This window comes from Leucoraja erinacea, chromosome 1 (assembly GCF_028641065.1).
Source record: "Leucoraja erinacea ecotype New England chromosome 1, Leri_hhj_1, whole genome shotgun sequence".
NCBI lineage: Eukaryota > Metazoa > Chordata > Chondrichthyes > Rajiformes > Rajidae > Leucoraja > Leucoraja erinaceus.
The window spans coordinates 120,770,063-120,796,393 of record NC_073377.1 but is presented as its reverse complement, the minus strand read 5'-3'; the positions used below and the strand labels follow the sequence as shown (position 1 = coordinate 120,796,393).

General features: G+C 44.9%; 1 protein-coding gene across 2 annotated transcripts in view; it reads right to left on the bottom strand.

The window, feature by feature from the left end:
• Positions 1–26,331, bottom strand: part of gpat3 (glycerol-3-phosphate acyltransferase 3) — a 58,825-nt gene that overhangs the window by 24,596 nt on the left and 7,898 nt on the right. For both annotated transcript variants that reach the window (XM_055642451.1, XM_055642442.1), the window contains exons 4-6: positions 23,812–24,115; positions 4,516–4,590; positions 1,158–1,247 (exon numbers count right to left, since the gene is read on the bottom strand). In XM_055642451.1, coding sequence (XP_055498426.1) covers positions 1,158–1,247; positions 4,516–4,590; positions 23,812–24,115 — 469 coding nt within the window. The remainder of the gene's footprint in view (positions 1–1,157; positions 1,248–4,515; positions 4,591–23,811; positions 24,116–26,331) is intronic.

Here is a 26,331-nt window from a genome sequence, read left to right as displayed (position 1 = left end):
AGGCCAGTTCTGTTTTGCATCCACCAGAATAGCCCTCTTCCAACTATGTACAAATAAAATACTCCCTGGGAGAACTATATAAGAATAGGAGAATTACAGATTTGGGTAGACAGTGAGAATTTTTTTCTCCCAGGGTGGAAATGTCAAATTTATATGAACGTGTGAACGTTATATGAAGGTGTGATGGTTGAAGTCATTTTAATTTTGCATAATCCAATCAGTAGATCCTCAAGGTGCAACACCAACTGTGAAGTGTGGTTTACACCAACATGACTCTGAATTGATGAAGCCCAACAGATTGAGACCCAATCTGACCTTCCCATTTCTAACTTGCTCCCAAGTCTAAACATGGCGTAGATAGTTAAAACATTTTTCCCTTCGCGGAATGTCAACGGCTGGCGGACATTGCTTAAGATGAGAAAGGCAAAGTTGAAAGTAGATGTGCAGGCAAGTTTTATTTTATACACTGAAGGTGGTAGATGCATGGAACATGCTGCCAAGGGTGGTGAAGGAGGCATTTATGATACAGGTAGTAGCGTTTAAGAGGCTTTTAGATAAGTACCTGGACATGCATGGAATGGAGGGATGTAGATCATGTGCAGGCAGATGAAATTAGTTTATCTTGGCATCATGTTTGACATAAAAATTGTGGGCCTTGGGGCCTGTGGTCTGTCTTCAAAGCCAGGTCACAGAGCGTAAAAATAAACTCATGTTTGTTCAATGAATCTAGTCAGTTTCCCTGTTAGAAAGTCAAAATGACTGAGCATAAAGTTATTGCCTTGTATTGTGTTGAATGGCCATTTATTCTAAGATAAAACTGCTCTGCTCGTCTAAGTCTTTTCATTGGCTAAAGAGGATATAGGTTTAAGGTGAGGGGGAAAAGATTTAATAGGAACCCGAGGGGTAATGTTTTTACACAAAAGGTGGTGGGTGTAAGGAAGTTGAGCCAGGTACTATCGCAACGTTAAAGAAACATTTAGACAGGTACATGGATAGGACAGGTTTAGAGAGAGGCAGGTGGAATCAGTGTATATGTGACATGTTGGTTGGTGTGGGCATGTTGGGCCTGTTTCCACGCTGTACGCACGCACGCACACACATACAAATATACATACATACAAATTTATAAATTGCACTTTTGATTACTTTAGACTTACTTGTTGTGGTAATGGATTGTTGCAGACAGTCCCCTCGCACATATCCTATAGCACATCAAGTGAACAAGTTCACTGAGCCACATCTTCACACTGTAAGGAACAGAAAGTCACACCTTGCTTTTAATTCAAATGCAGAAGAGTTTTATTTTACTTTAGCAAATGATCGTATCAAACAAATTCCCAATACAATAAACAAGTTTGTGAAAATATGCTTGCCATGGTAACTGCCGTCATAATTAAATATATCATGTGTTACTATGTCAGAAAGGTAAGAGGCCACATGTCGCTAGGATGTAAAGGAATGGTGGACAAATAAAACAAAGCATTATATTCAATGTAGCACTCTCTTCACACTGCATTGTGCTAAGTATTAAAATACAAAGTACAATCAATCCAACCTACCGCTGTGTCACTGTGCTGCCCCACAGTACACACAGTTATAGTCTGTGAACCTAAGCAATTTGTGCTAATAAAAGCCAAACACTGCAGCCTGCTTCAATTACTCCTTCCCACACAAATGCATTAAATGTGGCCTGTTGGCTGCAAACTGTATCAGTTGCTGTTTTCATCCAGCCCTGTCAAAATACCTCAGTTCCCTTCAGCCAATTTGTGCTCGCTTCTTACAGTAACCCACAAGATTATCTCCAGTCCTTATCTTCCTGATATAGTAGTTGTGAATTTACGGAATTCCCTGCCACAGAGGGCAGTGGAGGCCAAGTCACTGGATGGATTTAAGAAAGAGTTAGATTGAGCTCTAGGGGCTCAAGGGATCTGGGGAGAAGGCAGGCACGGGTTATTGATAGGGGACGAACAGCCATGGTCACAATGAATGACGGTGCTGTTTCGAAGGGCTGAATGGCCTCCTCCTGCACCTATTTTCTATATTTCTATGTAGTAGTGGCCAGAGGATCTGGGGTGACTGTGGAACTGAAGAAATCCACATTAGGCAGGAAATGGTGTTGGGTAGATTGATGGGACTGAAGACTGATAAATCCCCAGGGCCTGATTGTCTGCATCCCAGGGTACTTAAGGAAGTGGCTCTAAAAACCGTGGATGCATTGGTGATCATTTTCCAATGTTCTATAGACTCAGGATCAGTTCCTGTGGATTGGACGGTAGCTAATGTTATCCCACTTTTTAAGAAAGGCGGGAGAGAGAAAACAGGGAATTATAGACCAGTTAGCCAGTTAGGACACCTGGTATTGGGGCTAGTGTGCTGACATGGATAGAAAATTGGTTGGCAGACAGTAAACAAAGAGTAGGGATTAACGGGTCCCTTTCAGAATGGCAGGCAGTGACTAGTGGGGTACCGAAAGGCTCGGTACTGGGACCACAGCTATTGAAAATATACATCAATGATTTGGATGAAGGGATTCAAAATAACATTAGCAAATTTGCAGATGACACAAAGCTGTGTGGCAGTGTGAACTGTGAGGAGGATGCTATGAGAATGTAGGGTGACTTGGACAGGTTGGGGGAGTGGGCAGATGCATGGCAGATGAAGTTTAATGTGGATAAATGTGAGGTTATACAGTTTGGTATCAAAAACAGGAAGGCAGATTACTGTCTAAATGGCGTCAAGTTGGGAAAAAGGAAGTACAACGGGATCTGGGGTTCCTTGTTCATCAGTCTATGAAAGTAAGCATGCAGGTACAGCAGGCAGTGAAGAAAGCGAATGGCATGTTGGCCTTTATAACAAGAGGAGTCGAGTATAGGAGCAAAGAGATCCTTCTGCAGTTGTACAGAGCCCTAGTGAGACCACACCTGGAGTATTGTGTGCGGTTTTGGTCCCCTAATTTGAGGAAGGGCAGTTTTGTTATTGAGGGAGTGCAGCGTAGGTTTACAAGGTTAATTCCCGGGATGGCAGGACTATCATATGCTGAGAGAATTGAGCGGCTGGGCTTGTACACTCTGGAGTTTAGAAGGACGAGAAGGGATCTTATTGAAACATATAGATTGTTAAGGGTTTGGACACGCTAGAAGCAGGAAACATTTTCCAGGTGTTGGGGGAGTCCAGAACCAGGGGCCACAGTTTAAGAATAAGGAGTAAGCCATTTAGAACAAAGACGAGGAAACACTTTTTCTCACAGAGAGTTATGAGTCTGTGGAATTTTCTGCCTCAGAGGGTGGTGGAGGCCGGTTCTCTGGATACTTTCAAGAGAGAGCTAGATAGGGCTCTTAAAGATAGTGGAGTCAGAGGATATGGGGAGAAGGCAGGAATGGGATACTGATTGAGGATGATCAGCCATGATCACATTGAATGGCGAAGCTGGCTCGAAGGGCCGAATGGCCTATTCTTCCACCTATTGTCTATTCAGATGGACTAAAGATTAGGTCTTCAACCTTGCAACTGGCATTACGACATGGCAAAAACTCATGTGCTAAACTTTAACCAGGTATCCCAAAATCTCACTAACTTGCTCCTTGCATCTCTTCCATTCCATGCCTCTTGTTTTGTTTCTCTGACTGTGGAGCCTGCAGTTTCTCTAAGGGAGTGTGACTGAGATCTACAGAGAACATTACACACAGGCAGCACTGATAATTCCAAGCATTTGCATTAGTAAAATAGTCATACACAAATGAGTTTTCAGGTTCAATACATCTTACTTCTGGTAGTTTAGTTTAGTGATGCAGCGCGGAAACAGGCCCTTCGGCCCTCACCAACCAGCGATCCCCGCACATTAACACTATCCTACACACACTAGGGACAATTTTTACATTTACCATTCCAATTAACCTACAAACCTGTACGTCTTTGGAGTGGGGGAGGAAACCGAAGATCTCGGAGAAAACGCACGCAGGTCAAGGGGAGAATGTACAAACTCCGTACAGACAGTACCCGTAGTCGGGATTGAACCCGGGTCTCCGGCGCTGCATTCGCTGTGAGGCAGCAACTCTGCTGCTGCGCCATCGTTAATTAGCAGCTCTTACGATACTGCAACTGCCCTCAGTACCTCAAGCTAGTGGGTGAAGTGAGAATAGGTAGGGTAGAATATAGCAGCACAGTGGTGCAGCAGTAGAGTTGCTGCCTTACAGCGTCAGAGACCAGGGTTCAATCCTGACTTTGAGTGCTGTCTGTACGGAGTTTGCACGTTCTTCCCATGATTGCATGGGTTTCCCCCGGTGCTCTGGTTTCTTCCACACTCCAAAGATGTACAGGTTTATAGGTTAATTGGCTTCAGTAAAATTGTAGTATCCCTAGCGTGTACGATAGTGCTAATCGGTCGGGTGTGGCCTCAGTGGGCCGAAGGACCAGTTTCCGGGTTATATCCCTAAAGTCTAAAGAAACGAGCAGCAGAAACATCTTTAAACTAAGACTGCCAAAATTGCATGCAGCCATACAACAGTTTTTTTTTACCTGCTATGTGGCAGTTGTCCCACTAAACTGGTTCCGATCACCAACCAACTGATGCCAATCACGCCCAAAGTGACCCTGCGGGAGAGAAGAGTTTGAAAGGTTTTGTTGAGCTGCATCTAATGAAGGTAACCAGATGTAACTCACTTCAGTGCAGCATATAATCATATCAGAAAACAATGAATAGACACAGAGCTTCTGCTAATGATTACATTTGTCTTTTGTAAATTCTAGAAATAAAGCACTATTTGACAAGTTCTGTTTTAGACTAACACTGGCTTGAAGAGTATTGTGGATTTCTGGGATAAAGTTAAACTGATGGACAGGTATTATGCTGTGTTAGATAGACACAAAATGCTGGAGTAACTCAGCAGGTCAGGCAACATTTCTGGAGAAAAGGAATAGGTGACGATTCAGGTCGGAACGCTTCTTCTAATGGTGACCTTTCAGTTCGAGTCCCTTCCTTCACATTATGTTATGTTAATCAGCTCAAAGCATCAAGAAAATCAAAGCTAGCTCCTTCACTGACAGCTGTTATACTGCAGGCTGTATGTGGTGCTCCCTTTACTCTACATTCAGTGGTTTAAACAAACAGTGAGTCATAAAGGTTGGCCACTGTAATCACTTTAACTAAACCACTTCAGCCTTTTTGCTGTACTGCCTTGACAAACCACATTTTGAAAATGCATTCACGTGTAAATTAGATTTTGATGTTTGCACGAATTATGGACAATCAGAAACCAATCTTGACCGAGAATGGAAATTAGAGAGTACAAGCAGACTGCATTCCGAAAACAAGCTAAATATCATCTGCGTGCTATAAACACGATCGGCTTTTACAACAGTTTTACAACATTATAAAGGTATTACATACATGCAAGTTATTTGTTAGTTATCACAAGAGTAAGATTTTATAAGTCTGACACCTAGCAACTAATTGGAAAATAGTGGCAAGAACGTGGCTAGGCACCAATTTATAAAGTCTGAGAATGGAAGTATACAGTGAATAGAAACATAGAACAGAATAGAATGCCTATTATTGTCATTCAAACAGCTTGGTTTGAACTAAATTGCATTTCTACAGTCTTAACATTACAAAAAAAACCCAAGACCCACACTTAACACAATTTACACAAACATCCATCACAGTGAATCTCCACACCTCCTCAATGTGATAGAAGGCAAAAGTCTTATCTCTTCCCTTTGTTCTTCTCCCGCAGTCCAACTGCAGCGTCGAGGCGACTGGGGCTCACGATGTTAAAGCCCTCGTTGGGCAATGGTAAGTTCCGCAGCCATTTAAGCCACGCGGGGCGATGTTAGGCCACGCTCCGAGTCCTTTAAACCCCGCGATTCCGGAGGGAGAAGTAGCCATTGTGGGAGCTCAGAAAAGCGGTCTCCCACCAGGGACCTGCGAGCTCCCAATGTTCATGTCCACCAGGCCTGTGGCCGGAGCCTCCGAAGCTCCGAAGTCGGATTGCAGCCGCGCGCCACCACAGCTCTCCCCGTTCCAAAATCGGCCAGCTCCGCAATGGCGAGACCGCAGGCTCCGCGACTGGAGCCCTCAGGTTGGTTCCGGCCGGAGCCCGCCGCCGGCTCCACGATCTTAGGCCCAACGACACCGGAGACCCGACAGGGAAAAAGTCAGGCCCACATACAAGGAAGAGATTAAACAGTTTCTCCCACCCCCCACATATACACAGCTAAATTATAATAAAAACTAGAATCAAAAACATACATTTAACGAGACAAAAAATTTTTTAAAAGACAGATGGATTGCAGTCGAGCCGCTGCCGTTAGGCGCCACCACACTCCAACTCCACATGAGCTTCTGCTGATGATCAAATTTTTCTTATGCAAAATCCTTTAAATTATACATTCAAATGACACCATCTAATCAAGAAAATTGCCATGGAGACTATAGGGTGATTTCACTAAAGGTCACTGGAGCGTAGATCCGCACCCACGTGACCAAAATTCTCAAGTGGAGGACACTCGAGGGTTTGGTACATGTTAGTGGATGGGAAAAAACGCATTTTCCCACCCGTTAAAAACATAGAAAACGGCGAGGTTGTGAGCTGCCATTTACTGTGCCAGTCGGGGTGACCGTGAGGCACAGCTACCTAGATTTACAGGGAAAAAAAAAGATAGCAAGTAAGGTAAATTCAAGAGGGAACTGAAGGTGCCAAACCGGCGGAAATGAACAGCCGACATTTGCCGTGGATATTTACAGGTCCAAAATATCGGGAATTATCGCGTTTGCTCGCTGAATTTCATCAAAAGTAAGGCATTATTAACCTACTTTTGATAAATTCAGCGAGCAAACGCGATAATTCCCGATATTTTGGACCTGTAAATATCCACGGCAAATGTCGGCTGTTCATTTCCGCCGGTTTGGCACCTTCAGTTCCCTCTTGAATTTACCTTACTTGCTATCTTTTTTCCCCCTGTAAATCTAGGTAGCTGTGCCTCACGGTCACCCCGACTGGCACAGTAAATTGCAGCTCACAACCTCGCCATTTTCTATGTTTTTAACGGGTGGGAAAATGCGTTTTTTCCCATCCACTAACATGTACCGAACCCTCGAGTGTCCTCCACTTGAGAATTTTGGTCACGTGGGTGCGGATCTACGCTCCAGTGACCTTTAGTGAAATCACCCTATAGTTGGTCTGAAATCAATTGCTGCAACGCAGATTAAGATAAACGGCAGAATTAAGAGCATTGTATCATGGTCCAATTAATGTGGCAACATTTCCTGTCCATTGAGAAGTAATGGCTGAATAAAGGCGGTTTAACTTCAAATAACCGTTGCTTTCCCCCTCTATTCCCTCCCCATTCCCAGTTCTCCCACCAGACATACTGTCTCTGACTACATTCTATCTTTGTCCCGCCCACTCCCCTGACATCAGTCTGAAGAAAGGTTTCGACTCGAAACGTCACCCATACCTTCTTTCCAGAGATGCTGCCTGAGTTACTCCAGCATTTTGTCCACCTTGGGAAAAACAGGTATGAGTACTTGGAGTGAATTTCATCCAAATACTGATCCAAGACACGCAGAAACAAAGTGAGGAAAGAGTATCTTAATACAGTAAACCCCTCACAAACCATATAACCATATAACAATTACAGCATGGAAACAGACCATCTCAGCCCTACAAGTCCGTGCCGAACAATTATTTTCCCTTAGTCCCACCTGCCTGCACTCATACCATAACCCTCCATTCCCTTCTCATCCATATGCCTATCCAATTTATTTTTAAATTATACCAACGAACCTGCCTCCACCACTTCCACTGGAAGCACATTCCACACCGCTACCACTCTCTGAGTAAAGAAGTTCCCCCTCATGTTACCCCTAAACTTCTGTCCCTTCATTCTGAAGTCATGTCCTCTTGTTTGAATCTTCCCTATTCTTAAAGGGAAAAGCTTGTCCACATCAACTCTGTCTATCCCTCTCATCATTTTAAAGACCTCTATCTAGTCCCCCCTTAACCTTCTGCGCTCCAGAGAATAAAGACCTATCTTATTCAACCTTTCTCTGTAACTGAGTTGTTGAAACCCAGGCAACATTCTAGTAAATCTCCTCTGTACTCTCTCTATTTTGTTGACATCCTTCCTATAATTGGGCGACCAAAATTGTACACCATACTCCAGATTTGGTCTCACCAATGCCTTGTACAATTTTAACATTATATCCCAGCTTCTATACTCAATGCTCTGAATTATAAAGGCTAGCATACCAAAAGCTTTCTTTACCACCCTATCTATATGAGATTCCACTTTCAAGGAACTATGCACGGTTATTCCCAGATCCCTCTGTTCAACTGCATTTTTCAATTCCCTACCATTTACCATGTACGTCCTATTTTGATTTGTCCTGCCAAGGTGTAGCACCTCACATTTATCAGCATTAAACTCCATCTGCCATCTTTCAGCCCATTCTTCCAAATGGCCTAAATCACTCTGTAGACTTTGGAAATCCTCTTCATTATACACAACACCCCCTATCTTGGTATCATCTGCATACTGGACATTGCAGTCTTCAGGGAGGAAGCGGCCGCTTCAGTCCAGGCCGCTGAAGAATGTTCACCCGACGCCGATGATCCAGCTTCGTGGCAGAGGGCCTGAGAACATTGAGTTGGCTGAGGAGGCCACATATAGACCCCGACCTCGGGTGGACTATGAGGGGGAGAACTGGATATTTTTAGTGCCTTCCCTCACAGTGAATTCTGCTGTGGGGGGACGTTTCATGTTGATTTCTATAGTGTACTGTTCTGTGTCTTTTTTTCTTTTTCTCTTTTTTGTTTTGTATGGATTTATTGACATTTGATCTGTTCAATTAATTTAATCAATCTCTGTAAAGCACTTTGGTTCAAATACTGGTTTTGTTGAAAAGTGCTATATAAATAAACATTATTATTATTATTACTAATCCAATTTACCACACCTTCATCCAGATCATTGATGTACATGACAAACAACAAAGGGCCCAACACAGATCCCTGCGGCACCCCACTAGTCACCTGCCTCCAACCCGACAAACAGCCATCCACCATTACCCTCTGGCGTCTCCCATTCAGCCACTGTTGAATCCATCTTGCTACTCCTGCATTTATACCCAACAGTTGAACCTTCTTAACCAACCTTCCATGAGGAACCTTGTCAAAGGCCTTACTAAAGTCCATATAGACAACATCCACTGCTTTACTCTCGTCAATTTCCCTAGTAATCTCTTCAAAAAATTCAAGAAGATTAGTCAAACATGACCTTCCAGGCACAAATCCATGTTGACTGTTCCTAATCAGACCCTGTTTATCCAGATGCTTATATATATTATCTCTAAGTATCTTTTCCATTAATTTGTCCATCACTGAAGTCAAACTAACAGGTCTATAATTGCTAGGTTTACTCTTAGAACCCTTTTTAAACAATGGAACAACATGCGCAGTACGCCAATCCTCGGGGACTATTCCCGTTTCTAATGACATTTGAAATATTTCTGTCATAGCCCCGGCTATTTCTACACTAACTTCCCTCAATGTCCTAGGGAATATCCTGTCAGGACCTGGAGACTTATCCACTTTTATATTTTTCAAAAGTGTCAGGACTTCTTTTACTTTGAAACTCATAGTATCCATAGCTACTCTACTAGTTTCCCTTACCTCACATAATTCAATATCCTTCTCCTTGGTGAATACCGAAGAAAATAAATTGTTCAATATCTCCCCCATCTCTTTTGGCTCTGCAGATAGCTGTCCACTCTGTCTCTCCAATGGACCAATTTTATCCCTCGTTATCCTTTTGCTATTAATATAGCTGTAGAAACCCTTTGGATTTACTTTCACCTTACTTGCCAAAGCAACCTCATATCTTCTTTTAGCTTTTCTAATTTATTTCTTAAGATTCTTTTTACATTCCTTATACTCCTCAAGCACCTCATTTACTCCATGCTGCCTATAATTATTGTAGATCTCCCTCTTTTTCCGGACAAGATGTCCAATTTCCCTTGAAAACCAGGGCTCTTTCCAATTTTTACTGTTTCCTTTCAACCGAATAGGAACATAAAGATTCTGTACTTTTAAAATGTCCCCTTTAAATGTCCTCCATTTCTCTTCTACATCCTTCCCATAAAACAAAATGTCCCAGTTCACTCATTTTAAATCATTTCACATCTCATCAAAGTTAGCCTTTCTCCAATCAAAAATCTCAACCCTAGGTCCAGTTCTGACCCTCTCCATAATTATATTGAAACTAATGGTATTGTGATCACTGGACCCAAAGTGCTCCCCAACGCATACCTCCGCCACCTGTCCCATCTCATTTCCTAACAGGAGGTCCAGCACTGCCCCTCCTCTAGTAGGTACCTCTATGTATTGCTGCAAAAAACTATCCTGCACACATTTTACAAAGTCCAAACCATCCAGCCCATTTACAGAATGTGTTTCCCAGTCTATGTGTGGAAAGTTGAAACCTCCCACAATCACTACCTTGTGCTTACTACTAATATCTGCTATCTCCTTACATATTTGCTCTTCCAATTCTCGATCCACATTTGGCGGTCTATAATACACCCCGATAAGTGTTGCTACACCTTTCCCACTTCTCAGTTCCACCCAAATAGCCTCCCTAGATGAACCCTCCGATCTATCCTGCCAAAGCACTGCTGTAATATCTTCCCTGACTAGCAATGCAACACCTCCACCTCTTGCCCTTCCAATTCTATCACACCTAAAGCAATGAAATCCTGGAATATTTAGTTTCCAATCACAGCCCTCTTGCAACCATGTTTCACTGATCGCCACAACATCATACTTCCAGGTGTCTATCCAAACTCTAAGCTCATCCACCTTTCTTACAATGCTCCTAGCATTAAAATATGCACATTTAAGAAACACCCCGCCTCTTATTCTCTGTTTATTTCCTTTTTCTTCTTTCTCCTCTTGTGTCCGAGTGCTTCCCTTTTCTGCTTCCTGCCTCCCATTTTGCCTACTAGCTTTCTCTATTTGAGTCCCTCGCCCCAACCATTCTAGTTTAAAGTCTCCCCAGTAGCCTTTGCAAATTTCCCCGCCAGGATATTGGTCCCCCTCGGGTTCAAGTGCAACCCATCCTTTCTGTACAGGTCCCACCTTCCCCAAAACAAGTCCCAATGATCCAGAAACTTGAATCCCTGCCCTCTGCACCAGTCTTTCAGCCACGCATTTATCCTCCACCTCGCTCCATTCCTACTCTCACTGTCGCGTGGCACAGGCAGTAATCCTGAGATTGTTACCTTTTTGGTCCTTTTCTTTAACTCTCCTCCCAACTCCCTAAATCCTCCCTTCAGGACCTCTTCCCTTTTTTTACCTATGTCATTGGTACCTATATGTACCATGACCTCAGGCTCCTCTCCCTCTGATTTCACGATATCTTGGACGCCTTGAGACACGTCCGAGACCTTGGCACCCCACAACTCTTACTCTCAAAGCCAGGGACATTCCCAATATCAGACAGGCAAGGATGACACTAACTAATCAAGAGATCCAATCGTCTTATGACTGCTATATTGACCATATACCTGGACATTATTCAAAGCAAAAAGTGCCGGAGGAACTCAGTGGGTCAGGGAGCATCTGTGGAGGGAATGGACAGATGACATTTTGAGTCAGGACACTACTTCAGACCTAAAACGTCTTCTGTCCATTCCCTCCACTGATGCTACCCGACCCACTGAGTGGCTATGCGTTTTGCTCAAGATTCCAGCATTTGCAGTTTCTTGTGTCTCCTCGACATTATTTCAGTGATTAAGGGGTTAAGTTATTGGGATGGATTGTAAAACTTAGTTTATTTTTCTTGAGGCAGACAGCTGAAGTGGTCTATCAAGATATTTAATACAGAAATTAGTAATCATTTTTATGAATATTGACTATTTGCTCATTTACGGGGAATTAAGAACAAGAAAGGCATCATCTTAAAATAAAAACAAGTGTGATTAACACTGAAATTGAGAGGCATTTTTTCTACATAAAGGGTATGGAGATCTGGAGCTGAATTTTGAAAGGAGGAAGATTTAAGTCAGTTGATAACTATGATCAGTTTTTAGGTTAGGCATAGTGAAGCAAGTGGCAACATGGAGTTGTGTTATGGATCATCTTTCATCCATTTAAAATGGTAGAACAGGATCAAGAGGCCGAATGGTCTTGTCATACTCCAGTGTTCCTGCACTTTGTAAACCTTCATCAATGAGTACCCAGTGGAGCAATTATGTTGCATAATGTCAGTTAAACTACATCACTTTTCCTTTTGTGGTTTGAAAATTGTTTGGAAGTATTGGCTCATTTGAAAAAACTTAAGGGAGACAAACTTACAGCTTCCCATTCCATATCAGAACTCACTGCCTGACATTCATTAATTCAACAGACATAAACGGCATTATAAAACATACTGATAAATCTGGAATGTTATGGTGCATTAGAAATAGATAACAATGTGGACTCTGATCAAATGTTTACATTAATGCACCTCTCCCATTTACTTAAATTAGTGCCTTTCTGCACTTGGATCACCCAGGTCTATTTTTATCATTCCCAAAATTGATCGCTATTTTCCTATACATTTTTAAGAAAAATATAGGCAACTCCAGAAGCATTATTTTAGGAGCTTTACTGGCAGAACTCGGTGTTTGTGATTAATTTCCAGTCAGGCCAGACAGGAGTGCTTTGGAATAATCATAAAAAGAGCGTAGCGTGTTTATGGTTGTTTGTCTGTCGCCGGAACAAATTGGATCTGAATAAAAAAGTTTGCAATCAAGAAACATTGCAGCTTTAGAGGACTGCAGTCAGTCACCAATGACCTATGTGTTTAAGAAGGAACTGCAGATGCTGGAAAATCGAAGGTACACAAAAATGCTGGAGAAACTCAGCGGGTGCAGCAGCATCTATGGAGCGATGGAGATGGGCAACGTTTCGGCCCAAAACCCTTCTTCAGACGTCTGAAGAAGGGTTTCGGCCCGAAACGTTGCCTATCTCCTTCGGTCCATAGATGCTGCTGCACCCGCTGAGTTTCTCCAGCATTTTTGTGTACCACCAATGACCTATGTCACTTTCTCTCTCTCTAAAAACACACTGATGGTTACTCCAACATTTTCTGTCTATCACTGATAGTCATGCTTTCTGCTTGAAACTGCGGAAACAACAGCATTGGGCAGACGATTGGTGGGCAGGCAATCATGTACCATCCCCCATACACCATTTGTAACATGCAATGTTTGTGTCAGGCCACACCCTGGCCACTCCCTCTTCTCCCCTCTCCCATCAGACAAGAGGTATAGAAGTGTGAAAACCCACACCTCCAGATTCAGGGACAGCGTCTTCCTGCCAACAACTAGAGAACAGTCCTGAGCGACCTCATTGGAGACCCTTGGTCTATATTTAATTGTACTTTCCTGGACTTTATCTTGCACTAAATGTTATTCCTTTTATCCTGTATCTGTACACTATGGATGGCTTGATTGTAATGAGGCAATTACCATTTGTCAACCTGGAACTACTCATTTGGGAACCGCAATTAAATAACAGGATATTGAGGAGAAACTTCATGAGAAAGAGAGTTGCTATCAAAAGGCATCTTTCAGCTAAAAATAGGTACAATTAATCAAAGTTAGAGAGTTGCAGTGGAAATAAAGAATTAGAGGGATGAGGTGAAAGGGTGAGAGGAAAAAGGATGGAAGGTTGCTCCTGTGGAAAGTTAACGTCTGCACTGATCAGCTGAGGCAAATGGCCAGATTCTGTGCTACAAAATCAAAGCAGTTCTTGGTGGAAACCAAGAACTGTAGATGCTGGTTAATACACAAAGGGACACAAATACTGGAGTAACTCAGCAGCTCAAGCAGCATCTCTGGAGAACGTGGGTAGGTGGCATTTCTGGTCAAGACCCTTCTTCAGACAGATTGTTGGGGGAGGTGGGGGAAGGAAAGAAGAACCCAGCTGGAAAATGGGAGAGGCAAAACAAAGTGTGTAGGTAATAGGATGATACCTATGATGAGCATACGATAACGTATGATGAGCATTTGGCGGCACTGAACCTGAACTTACTGAAGTTTGGAAAGATGAGGGGTGACCTTATTGAAACTTACCAAATAGTGAAAGGCATGGATAGAGTGGATGTGGAGAGGATGTTTTCACTAGTGGGTGAGTGTAGGACCAGACGGCACAGCCTCAGAATAAAAGGAGATGAGGAGGAATTTCTTTAGTGAATTTCTTTAGTGAATTTCTTTAGATCTTTGTTAGCTAAAATCACTCTCTCTCAATTTCCTTGTATGACTTTACCTACATCGCCAGGAACTACGAATATTGTCAGTTACTTTGTTGAAAACCTGGAAGTTATTCACTAATGTTTCACCACGTTTCTCAAGGGAAGTGGTAGCTTGTGGGAAGTTTGCAAAATTGGAAGCAATAAATAGATTTTGGAGAAGACTGCACCCGCGGGCAGCGGCACGAATGAATGAACGACCGATGGTGGAATTTTTCTTGGAATTTATACTGTGTTAACACATTAATAATAACACTAATATTAACGTGTCAACATAGAAAACGTCATTGTAATCACGGTACACTGGAGAAAATAGCACGACCCTTTAGCAAAACGGCAAAAAGAGGCTGATTTAGGCACTAGATTGTGAAAAGGGCATTATCTTGGTAAAATCGTCAAAAAAGACATGAAAAGGCACTAATGTCATTTATGGCAAAATCCTGGCTCTAGTTATATGGGACTGAATGCAATCACAAATGATCCAGACGAAGATAGCTGCTGGAGGCCCAGCACAGCCTGCGACTCACCTGGATCAGGTGTTGCTCCATAAGACCTAGCGCTTAGACTGGACTTTGGAAATGGTGCCAAATCTGGCGAATCACAAAATAATTTCACTGTGTTTTGTACAAGTGACAATAAATGCAGAAAGAATGCAGAATGCAAAAACCTGCAACATTTCTGGATTGCAAACATTTTTATTCAAATCCAAACATTTTTGTTCAGCTTAATGACACAGCCCATTAACAGGTGGCTCCTTTTAATTACTTTTCTGGACCGACTGGAATTTAATTCAGATAAGTGTGAGGTGTTGTATTTTGGGAAGTCAAACCAGGGCGGGGCCTTTGGAGTGAACGTTAGGGCCCTGAGGAGTGTTGCCAAGCAGAGGGATCCAAGAGTACAGCAAGTACATATCTCTCCGGGTGGTGAAGACAGCTATTCATCAGTCAAGGAATTGAGAATAAAAGTTGGGACGTTATGTTAAGGGCCTGTCCCACTTGCATGTCCTTGACATGCAAATTACACGACCTCATCGTCGCGTTGAGGCGCACGGGCACCATGTGGCCGCGCGGGGCCGGTCCCACTGAGAAGAGCGGAGGGGTATGGAGTTGTGCGCGACAACATTTTTGTAGCGAACAAAATCTTTGCGCGCCAATGGCCTGTCGCGTAACAGACGGCCAAGGGTGGGACAGTCCCAAGACCCTGGCGCGATGCAACGTCTTACCTCCAACAGCTGCAGAAGCAGGCAAACGATCGTCAAACTCGGCCTGGATTGCGGTCCAGATCCGCCCCCCACTTCTACTCCCAGAGCGGGGCCAAGAAAATTGAAGATAGACACAAAACGCTGGAGTAACTCAGCAGGACCGGTAGCATTTCCGGAGAGAAGCAATGGGTGACGTTCCGGGTCAAGACCCTTCATTCAGATTGAAGAAGAGATTCGACACGAAACGTCACCCATTGCTTCTCTCCAGAGATGCTGCCGGTCCTGCTGAGTTGCTCCGGGACATATGGACATATTTTGTGTCCATCTTCAAATGATCTCACGCGCTCCAGACGGCTGTGCGGGCGCATGAAATCGCGCGCGACCTTCGCAGGACCGTCGCGCCTCAATGCGACCACGAGGTTGCGCAATTATCGTGCCAAGGACACGTAGGTGGGACAGGGGCTTTAGTTGTTCAAATTGGTCAGGCTGGACTTGGAAATTTGTGTTCCGTTTTGGTCACGATGCTATAGAAAAGATACCATTAAGCTGGAAAGAACGAATGCAGAGAAGATCTGAGGATGTTAGCAGTTAAGGGATATGATATAGTTGGAATTACAGAGACATGGTTCCAGGGTGACCAAGACTGGGAGCTAAACATGCAGAGATATTCAATATTCAGGAAGGATAGATAGAAAGGAAGAGGTGGCGTGGCATTGCTGGTTAAAGAGGCGATTAATAATGCACTAGCTTGAATGCTGTAGAATCCGTATGGGTAGAACTGCAAAATAGCCAAGGGCAGAACACACTTATTGGAGTTGTATACAGACCACCAAACAGCAGGAGGGAAGTAAGGCAAGATTATTTTATTCGCCAGCAGGAGTGTGTGACAGGGAAGCTAAGGTGTTTCCAGCACACTCCTGCTAGCGAATAAACGAATCTTGCCTTACTTGGTATTTGACTTGTCTGTGATAAGTAATCAAACTTTAACAGTTGGGGATAGCATCAAGGTGGGAATTAGTGATGCATGGAGCAAAGGTACAGGGGATAACATTGGTGACTTTAATCTACATATAGATTGGGCCAACCACATTGGCAACAGTGCTGAGGAGGAAGATTTCCTGGAATGTATACGGGATGAGTTTTTAAACCAATATGTATAGGAAGCAACTAGAAGGCAGGCCATCCTAGACTGTGTATCGTGCAATGAGGAAGGATTAGTTAGCGATCTTGTTGTGTAAGGCCCCTTGGGGAATTCTGCATAATATGGTGGAATTCTGCATTAGGATGGAGAGTGACAGTTAATTCAGAGACTAGGGTCCTGCACTTGAATAAAGGAGACTTTGAAGATAAGAGACGGGAATTGGCTAGGCTAACTACATTTGGCTAACTACATTTTTTAAGTATAACTGGCAAATTATACTTAAAGGGTTGATGGTGGACATGCAATAGTAAAGGTTTTAAGACCTCATGGATGAACTCCAGAAATTGTTCATCCGTCTGGCGAAAAAATAAAATGGGGAAGGCGGCTCAAGCCAAGGAAGAGGCATACAAATTGGCCAGAAGAAGCGGCAAACCAGAGGACTGGGAGAAATTTAGAACTCAACAGAGGAGGACAAAAGGGTTAATCAAGAGGGGGGGGGGAAGAGCATGAAAGAGAGCTTGCAGGGAATATAAAAACTGACCGCCAAAGTTTCTATAGGTATTTAAAAAGGGAAAGATTAGTCAAGACGAATGTAGTTCCCTTACAGTCAGAGACAGGCAAACTTATAATTGGGAAACAAGGAAATGGCAGAGCAGTTAAACAAGTATTTTGGTTCTGTCTTCACTAAGGAAGACGCAAACAATCTCCTGGAAATACGAGGGGACCGAGGATCTAGTGGGATGGAGGAACTGAAGGGAATCCACATTAGTCAGAAAATGGTGTTAGGTAAACTGTCGGGACTGAAGGCAGATAAATCTCCAGGGCCTGATAGTCTGCATCCCAGTGTACTCTCGGAGGTGGCCCTAGAAATCGTGGATGCATTGGTGATCATTTTTCAATGTTCTCTCAAATCTGGATCAATTCCTGTGGACTGGAGGGTAGCCAATGTAACTACACTTTTTAAGAAAGGAGGGAGAGAGAAAACAGGGAATTTTACTTCGGAGTCACGTGAGTGACTACGTGAAGAACCCACCCAGCGCGCAGGCGCGGCATTACGTCAGCAGTGCAACAGCGGCAGCAGCTGGAGCCAGGCTCTCCAGCTGCAGCATAAAGACAAGACCTCAGGTAAGTGCCTTTTTTGTTACAGAGTCGCTCCAGGGAAATAATGGCCTCTAGGAAGCGACCAGCCAGAAGGACTGCCTGCCCAACTCCACCCGAGGAGGGGTCCATAGCTGGGCGGCAGCCTCTCGCAGCGGAGGAGTCGTTTCAACGCTCCCGCTCTCCCGACACCGAGCCGCCCCCAGTGCTGCAGATATCAACGCCCCGCACTGGGAGGAAGGCGACTCATAAGACCGACCGGCCGGTGTCCTCCGATGAATCGGAGGAACGGGAACTCTCTCCCCCACCGAAAAGGGGAGACGCTCGGATAAGCTGCATGAGGCAGCTCCTTGAGCGAATGATCAACGAGGAGATGCAGGCTACGCATCTCCCAGGAGGACGGGCTTTGGCCTCCTCCTCTCCACACCCTTCTGTACCCTCTATGTTCGAGGGCAGTAAGGGAGGCCAGGACTGGGCTGGCCTATCTCAAGGGCAGGCGGAGGATACCGTCAGCATGCCGGGCGTGGAAGAAGAGCTACTGGGTGTAGTGGGGCGATATGCAGCGCCCCCAACAACTGGGATGGTGTTGCCACCCAGACTGGCGGCCAGCATAAACAGGCTGTCCAACAACCCGCTGCAGGACAAAGCCGTCCAGCAGGCCCTTGACACATACACAGCGCCAGAAAACTGTGAGGCGCTGAGGGTCAAGACGGTCAATGGGCAGATCTGGAACCACCTGGGGCAGCAGATCAGGGCTCAGGAAGTCAAAATGCAGCGAGTCCTGAAGCTCCATTCAGCAGCCGTCACCGCCTTTGCTCGGTCCGTTGGGAATGAAGACCTGACCATACCCCAACAGGATGCCCTCGCACTGATGTGCAGCACCACCTACGAGTTAAACAACCTACGGCGCGACAACATCAGGCCGGCCCTCAACCCAACATACGCGGGCCTCTGCAAGGCTCCAGCGCCCGAACGGGAGGCGCTGCTATTTGGCGCAGACCTGGCCAAAAGGCTGAAGGAGCTGGAAGAGGCGGCTAAACCTGTAGGCCTCATGAGGGCAGGGCCAGGACCGAGCAGGGTGAAGACACCCAGTTGGCAGCACGCCTCGGCAGCCACCAGCAGGTACCGAGCTGGTGAAAGCCTGGTGACCGCCTCCCACTACCCCCAGAGCTCTTTTTTCAGAGCGGGGCCCAGGGCGGAGCCGTGGGAAGATGCGCCGCCCCACCGCAGCACCAACACGGACAACCTTGGGCCAAACCCACCGAAAACGACCCCACAAGTAAACATGGAGGTAGGTGGGTCTGGTTCCTGTCAACATACACAGACAAAGGGTGTAATATTAACAGGAGGACGTTTGAGGTTTTTCAAGCAGGTTTGGTGCTCCCTTACTAATAATAAGTTTATACTCAACAGTATTAGTGGATACAAAATTGAGTTCAAACCAGGCGTAGAACCGCCAGTTCAGCACATGCCCCAAAGGGTATTCCTTCCCTCAGCAATTGAGAAGGTAGAAGGACAAGCTGAACTTGATCGGCTCGTGGCTAAAGGCATCATTGAAATGACCACACACGAGCCGCAAGAATTTGTATCAAATATTTTTCTCAAATCCAAAAAAGATGGTGGATGTCGCATTATTATTGATCTGACGTCACTTAATCAGTCTGTTGAGTATCAACATTTCAAAATGGAGACATTTGTCACTGCCAGACAACTGATCTCCAAGGGATACTACATGGCAAGCATAGATATCAAAGATGCTTACTATTTGGTACCCATTCATAAAAATTATTATAAATATCTGAAATTTATCTGGATGGGCCGGCTATGGCAGTACCGAGCCTTGCCCAATGGGTTAACGACAGCTCCCAGACTATTTACGAAAATTCTTAAAGTGGCCATGAGGAAATTGAGAGAACTAAAACATTTAGTCGTGGCCTATCTGGACGATGTTCTCATATTAGGAAGAACAAGGGAACAAGCTGTCGCAGGAGTTTTAGCCACTAAGCAACTCCTTGAAGCTTTGGGATTCATCATTCACCCAGATAAATCAATATTGGAGCCTACTACTAACATGGACTACCTAGGCTTCACTATTGACACTATTCATATGACTGTCACTCTGCCCAGAGACAAAAAAGTTTCACTCATCGAAGCTTGTAACCATTTGATTGCTACACCGCAACCTAGGATACGGCATGTAGCCAGAGTTATTGGCTCTATCGTAGCAGCATTCCCGGCTGCCCAACATGGGCCCTTGCATTATCAAAATTTACAAAGAGCAAGGACTCATGCATTACGTCTTAATAGGGGACATTATGACCGCAAAATGGAATTACCCACTGAAGCTAAATCAGAACTTCAGTGGTGGGTTGAAAATATCTGGCACAGTCACAGTCCTATCGCCGTAACCAATCCTAACATAATCATTACAACGGATGCCAGTGCTTTAGGCTGGGGAGCTACTAACTCCATAGACAGCACAGGTGGCAGATGGACTAACTCAGAGGCATCGCTACTACAATCACTGGGCATTAATTTTTTGGAAATGCTCGCGGCCTTTTATGGGCTAAAAGCATATGCATCTGATATGCGGCACGTGCATGTTAGAATTATGATCGACAACACTACGGCGGTATCTTATATCCAGCACATGGGTGGCATAAAATCAGTATCATGCGACAAATTAACTGCTATTATCTGGCAATGGTGTGTCGAGAGACATATTTGGCTATCAGCTGCCTATTTACCAGGCAAGCTAAATTTAGTAGCGGACACCAGGTCACGAAAATTCAATGACAACATCGAATGGATGTTGGACCCAAAATTATTTGCTAAGATTGTCAAGCAATATGGTACGCCAGATATAGATTTGTTTGCATCTAGGTTAAATCACCAACTACCCATGTATGTGGCTTGGGAACCAGACCCAGAGGCAGCAGCGGTAGATGCCTTCATGCTGGATTGGGGAAATTTCTTTTTCTATGCTTTCCCTCCCTTCTGCCTCATCAGTCGGGTACTCCAGAAAATTCAGGCAGACTCAGCCTCTGGCATTCTGGTCGTACCCGATTGGCCTACCCAACCATGGTTCCCAATGTTCCACGACATGGTGGTAGAGACACCTATGGTTCTTCATAGCCACCCCCAATTATTGACTCACCCGGTAACTGGCATTAGCCATCCATGCCACCAAAAATTGAACCTCCTGGTTTCCAGATTTTGAACAGACCTTACCGGGGATTGGGGTTATCAGAGAGAACAATCACCACCATGTCGGCATCCCTGCAAGTTTCCACCAAAAAGCAGTACCTGACCTACATCAGGAAATGGGAACAGTACTGTCTGGAAGCAGGGACATCCTACAAGACGGCTTCGATCTCGGATGTGCTGGAGTTCCTGGCCCACCTGCACCATGACCTCAAGATGAGCTACAGTGCCATCAATACAGCTCGGAGCGCCCTGTCCGCATACCTCATGCCCATAGGACAGCATAGTGTCGGATCCCACCCTCTGGTCATCAAACTACTTAAGGGGATCTTTAACACCAAACCCCCTACATCTAGATACACCCATATGTGGGATGTGAGTGTAGTTCTTACACACCTTCGAGGTTGGCCTCCGGTGGGATCCCTGAGCCTGGAACAGGCCACTTATAAGACCCTTATGCTAATGGCGCTTGTCTCGGCTCAGAGGGTTCAGTCGCTGCACCAGCTAAATCTGAACTACATGGTGACCACCCCAGATACCATTACTTTCACCATGCCGGGGTTGGTAAAACACAGTAGACCAGGTACATCCAACTCCCCGTTGATCTTCCGGGCATACCCTCCAGAACCCAGGCTGTGTGTGGTGACCCACCTTCATCATTATCTAGACACTACCCAAACACTTAGAGGGGGAGAGAAAGCCTTATGGGTTAGCCACAAAAAGCCTTTTGGATGGGTTACCAGCCAGACTTTATCCAGATGGTTAAAACAGGTCCTCAACATGGCAGGGATTAACACAGATGTTTTTAAATCCCATTCAACCAGGGCAGCGTCCACCTCAGCGGCGGATAGGATGCAGGTTCCCCTAGACAATATCCTCAGGGCAGCGGGATGGTCAAGGGAATCGACATTCCAAAGATTCTACAGAAAACCGCTGATGGAACCGGACGTCTTTGCGGAAAGCATTTTAGAAACCGCAAAGTTGTGATTTAAAGCCCAGGGGAGCTATTTTTTGTTATAGTTAATAAACATTTCTTTTATAACTAAACAAACTTGTTGGTCTTTAGATACCACTTCCTCCCTCGATGATCTTTCGGCAGTGAGTGATATAACTGTTACACGGTTTGAAATCACAGACCTTTGAAGTCTTCACGTAGTCACTCACGTGACTCCGAAGTAAAATAGTAAGATTAAACGAGTACTTACCAGTACGAAGTTTGATCTGTATTTTATGAGGAGTTACGATGAGGGATTACGTGCCCTCCGCTCCCACCCTCATGATATAGATCAAATTCGGACTAATGTCTCGTTGGTCTTTACTATCTTTACTTCAACTAGTGTCTATCTGTGATTCCACACCGCTGCCTGGAAGTATGCCGCGCCTGCGCGCTGGGTGGGTTCTTCACGTAATCCCTCATCGTAACTCCTCATAAAATACAGATCAAACTTCGTACTGGTAAGTACTCGTTTAATCTTACTATTATAGACCGGTTAGCCTTACATCGGTAGTGGGGAAGATGCTTGAATCGATTATTAAAGATCTTATAGCAGCGCACTTGGAAAGCAGTGATGGGATCGGTCAAATTCAGCATGGATTTATGAAGGGGAAATCATGCTTGACTAATCTTTTGGAATTTTATGAGGATGTAACAAGTAGAATGGATAAGGAAGAGCCAGTGGATGTGGTGTATCTACACTTTCAAAACGCCTTTGACAAGGTCCCACACAAGAGATTAGTGTGCAAAATTAGAGCACATGGTATTGGGGGTAGAGTATTGACATGGATAGAGAACTGGTTGGCAGACAGGAAGCAAAGAGTAGGAATTAACAGGTCCTTTTCAGAATGGCAGGCAGTGACTAGTGGGATGCCACAAGGCTCGGTGGTGGGACCCCAGTTGTTTACAATATATATTAACGATTTAAATGAGGGAATTAAATGTAACATCTCTAAGTTTGGGGATGACACAAAACTGGGTGGCAGTGCGAAGTGTGAGGAGGATGCTATGAGAATGTAGGGTGACTTGGATTGGTTGGGTGAGCGGGCAGAAGCATGGCAGATGCAGTATAATGTGGATAAATGTGAGGTTATCCACTTTGGTGGCAAGAACAGGAAGGCAGGTTATTATCTGAATGGTGTCAGATTAGGAGGAGAGGTGCAACAAAACCTGGGTGTGCTTGTGCATCAGTCACTGAAAGTAAGCATGCAGATACAGCAAGCAGTGAAGAAAGCTAATGGCATGTTGGCCTTCATTGCGAGAGGATTTGAGTTTAGGAGCAAGGTGTTGTACAGGTCCCTAGTGAGACCGCACTTGGAATATTGTGTCCAATTTTGGTCTCCTAATTTGAGGAAGGACCTTATTGCTATTGAGGGAATGCAGAGTAGCTTCACCAGGTTGATTCCCGGGATGGCGGGACTGACGTACGATGAAAGAATGGGTCGACTGTGCTTGTATTCGCTGGAATTTAGAAGGATGAGAGGAAATTTTATAAAAACATATAACATTTTTAGAAGATTGAACTGGGTAGATGCAGGAAAAGTGTTCCCGATGTTGGGGGAGTCCAGAACTAGGGGTGATAGTTTAAGAATAAGGGGTATGTTTAAGAAGGAACTTCAGATGCTAGAAAATCGAAGGTAGACAAAAATGGTGGAGAAACTCAGCAGGTGAGGCAGCATCTATGGAGTGAAGGAAATAGGCAACGTTTCGGGTCGAGACCCTTCTTCAGTCTGATGTAAGGGTGGGAGGGGGGAAGATGAAAGGAAGAGGCGGGGACGTTGGGCTGAGGGAGAGCTTGGAAGGGGAGGAAGAAGCAAGGACTTCCTGAAATTGGAGAAGTCAATGTTCAGACTGCTGATTAGTTTCCTTTGCACTTACCGCAGAGGCAGGAGGACCCCATATCGAAACGCAACTCCAAGACCCCAGAGTATGGTCAGTCGGACGCTGATATGCTGAAAGTTCTTGTTGGTTCTCGTTAACAGGTTCCACAAGACTAACTCTTCTGAGCTGAACCGAGTGGTCACTTCATCCTCCATAATGGCCTCAAATCCCTTCTTCGAGAAGTAGAACACATCAGAGAGGTCAAAGTCCCCCTCAGGAACAGCCCGGTTTCTATTTGAATATCGTCTCAGTTCTGTGATCTCTTCCTCCAAAGAGACTTTGTCACATTTCTCAATAATTTCTGGAAGACAACAAAGAATATTATTGTACTCTGATAAAATGCAATTAAAAATAATCAGAGCCCCAGGTCAAATATGTTTGCATACTTAAGAGAGGTGGGAGGAAAGGCAACAAAGAGAACAAGTGTGAGAATGCAAAAAATGCAATGGGAAGCACCAGAGAAGAGCTACATTTGCATCATGAAAATGTATTTGCCCAAACACTGGGAAGGGGAGGAGAATGCATTAGCCTGAAGTATAAAGGGCCTGTCCCACGAGCATGCGACTGCATGTGGCAAGCGCGACCAAACCGGAAGCGGGGGCCGCGCGGGGGCCATGCGGAGGTCGAGTGATTCCCGTACAGAGCCTGTCCCACCAGCATGCGACTGCATGCGGCGAGTGCGACCAAACCGGAAGCGGGGGCCGCGCGGAGGTCGAGTGATCCTGTACGAGTTGACATGAAGTTCGAGCGAAGTCCGCGGGAAGTTCGCGCTAGACATACGCCGTCAAGACGCTGCGTATGGCGTCGAGACAGAGCGCACGCCCGTCGAGGCGATGCGTATGGCCTCAATGCGGCTGCGGGCCGGCAGGCCGATGCTGCGCGGAATTTTTGGACAGTGTCAGTTTTTTGGAGCCTTGCGCGATGTCGGGACCAGCTCCGCACAACCCCATACGGCTCCGGCGTTCGAAGTGGGACCGGCCCCGCGAGGCTGTACGGCTCAAGCGACCACGTTAGGTCGCGCTTGCCGCATGCAATCGCATGCTCGTGGGACAGGCCCTTTAACCTATGAAGTATTAGCCTATGTTGTACGCTCTTCAAACTCAATGACAGTGTCTTTTGCCCAGGGTAGGGCAACCAAAAACCAGAGGATATAGGTGTAAGGTGAGAGGGGAAAGTTTTAATGGGAACCTGGGGGGTAGTTTTTCCAGAGAGATGTGGCGAGTATTTTTGAACAAGCTGCCAGAGGGGGTGGTCGAAGAACGGAAGCTTAATCTGGGGATTGGGGTGACAGTTATAGGCTGTGCTGTGTGGGTTGGATCGGCTAGATTTCCTTCCCTGAAGCACAGCAGTGAATCAGTTAAGTGCCTGTCCCACATAGGCGATTTTTTTTGGCGAATTTTGGTGCAAAATTTTCAACATGACAGTGGCAACAATGTTGGCTCTGTAGGTTGTCGTGGGTGAATTCCATTAAAACTAGTCCCTGGCAGTCGCTGAAAGAGTCACCTAAGTGGGACAGGCCCTTTAGGTTTGTCCATTCGCTTTATGGCTGCCCCTCATTTCTTTTCACATTCAAACTCTCAAACGCATTGATAAAATCTGAACTCATGATCTTCGGTCACTTGTCCACTTACATACCCATAGGGCATGGGGCACCCTCACTAGCAACAGCTCAGAGAATAGCTAACAGCACTAAGAAGGGTCTGAAGAAGGGTCTGAAGAAGGGTTTCGGCCCGAAACGTTACCCATTTCCTTCCTTCGCTCCATAGATGCTGCTGCACCCGCTGAATTTCTCCAGCATTTTTATGTTCCAGCTAACAGCACTAACTCAATTGAATCAAAGGCGTGTGTATGCCTGCACTCTGCTCATCCATTTCTTGTAAAACTGGCTGAACCTGTTGTTCCTCCTACACTGTAACTATTTCCTAGGAAAATACAAACAAGCTCAGAAAGAAAGGACACCAATGTACAACATGTCTCTGAAAATGCTTAAAAGACATAGAAGGGTTCTGTCCTGCTTATCAAAGACAAAGATGCAATCAAGACGGCACTTATTTTAAAAACAAATAAAGAAGCGCGTATGATAGATTAACTAGCAAGGTGTTGTCTTGCACAAGATAAAATTGATGCCACATTATGATTCTAATACTTATTCAAGAACAACTAGTCAAGGAGGTTTGATAGGTAGACAAAAGTGCTGGGGAAACTCAGCGGGTGCAGGAGCATCTATGGAGTGAAGGAAATAGGCAATGTTTCTGGCCGAAACCCTTCGCTCCATAGATGCTGCTGCACCCGCTGAGTTTCTCCAGCACTTTTGTCTACCTTCGATTTTCCAGCATCTGCAGTTTCTTCTAAAAAAAAGGAGGTTTGGTAGATTTTTACAGTGGCAAACAGGAACAGAATTATCTCTACTTCCTTTCAATTAGACTGGTTTTGAAAATATTTGCTGTGTGATACATGGAGCAGAAATCAGCCCATTAGTCGCTGTTCTGTAAAACTACATACACTTTTTAAGATCAC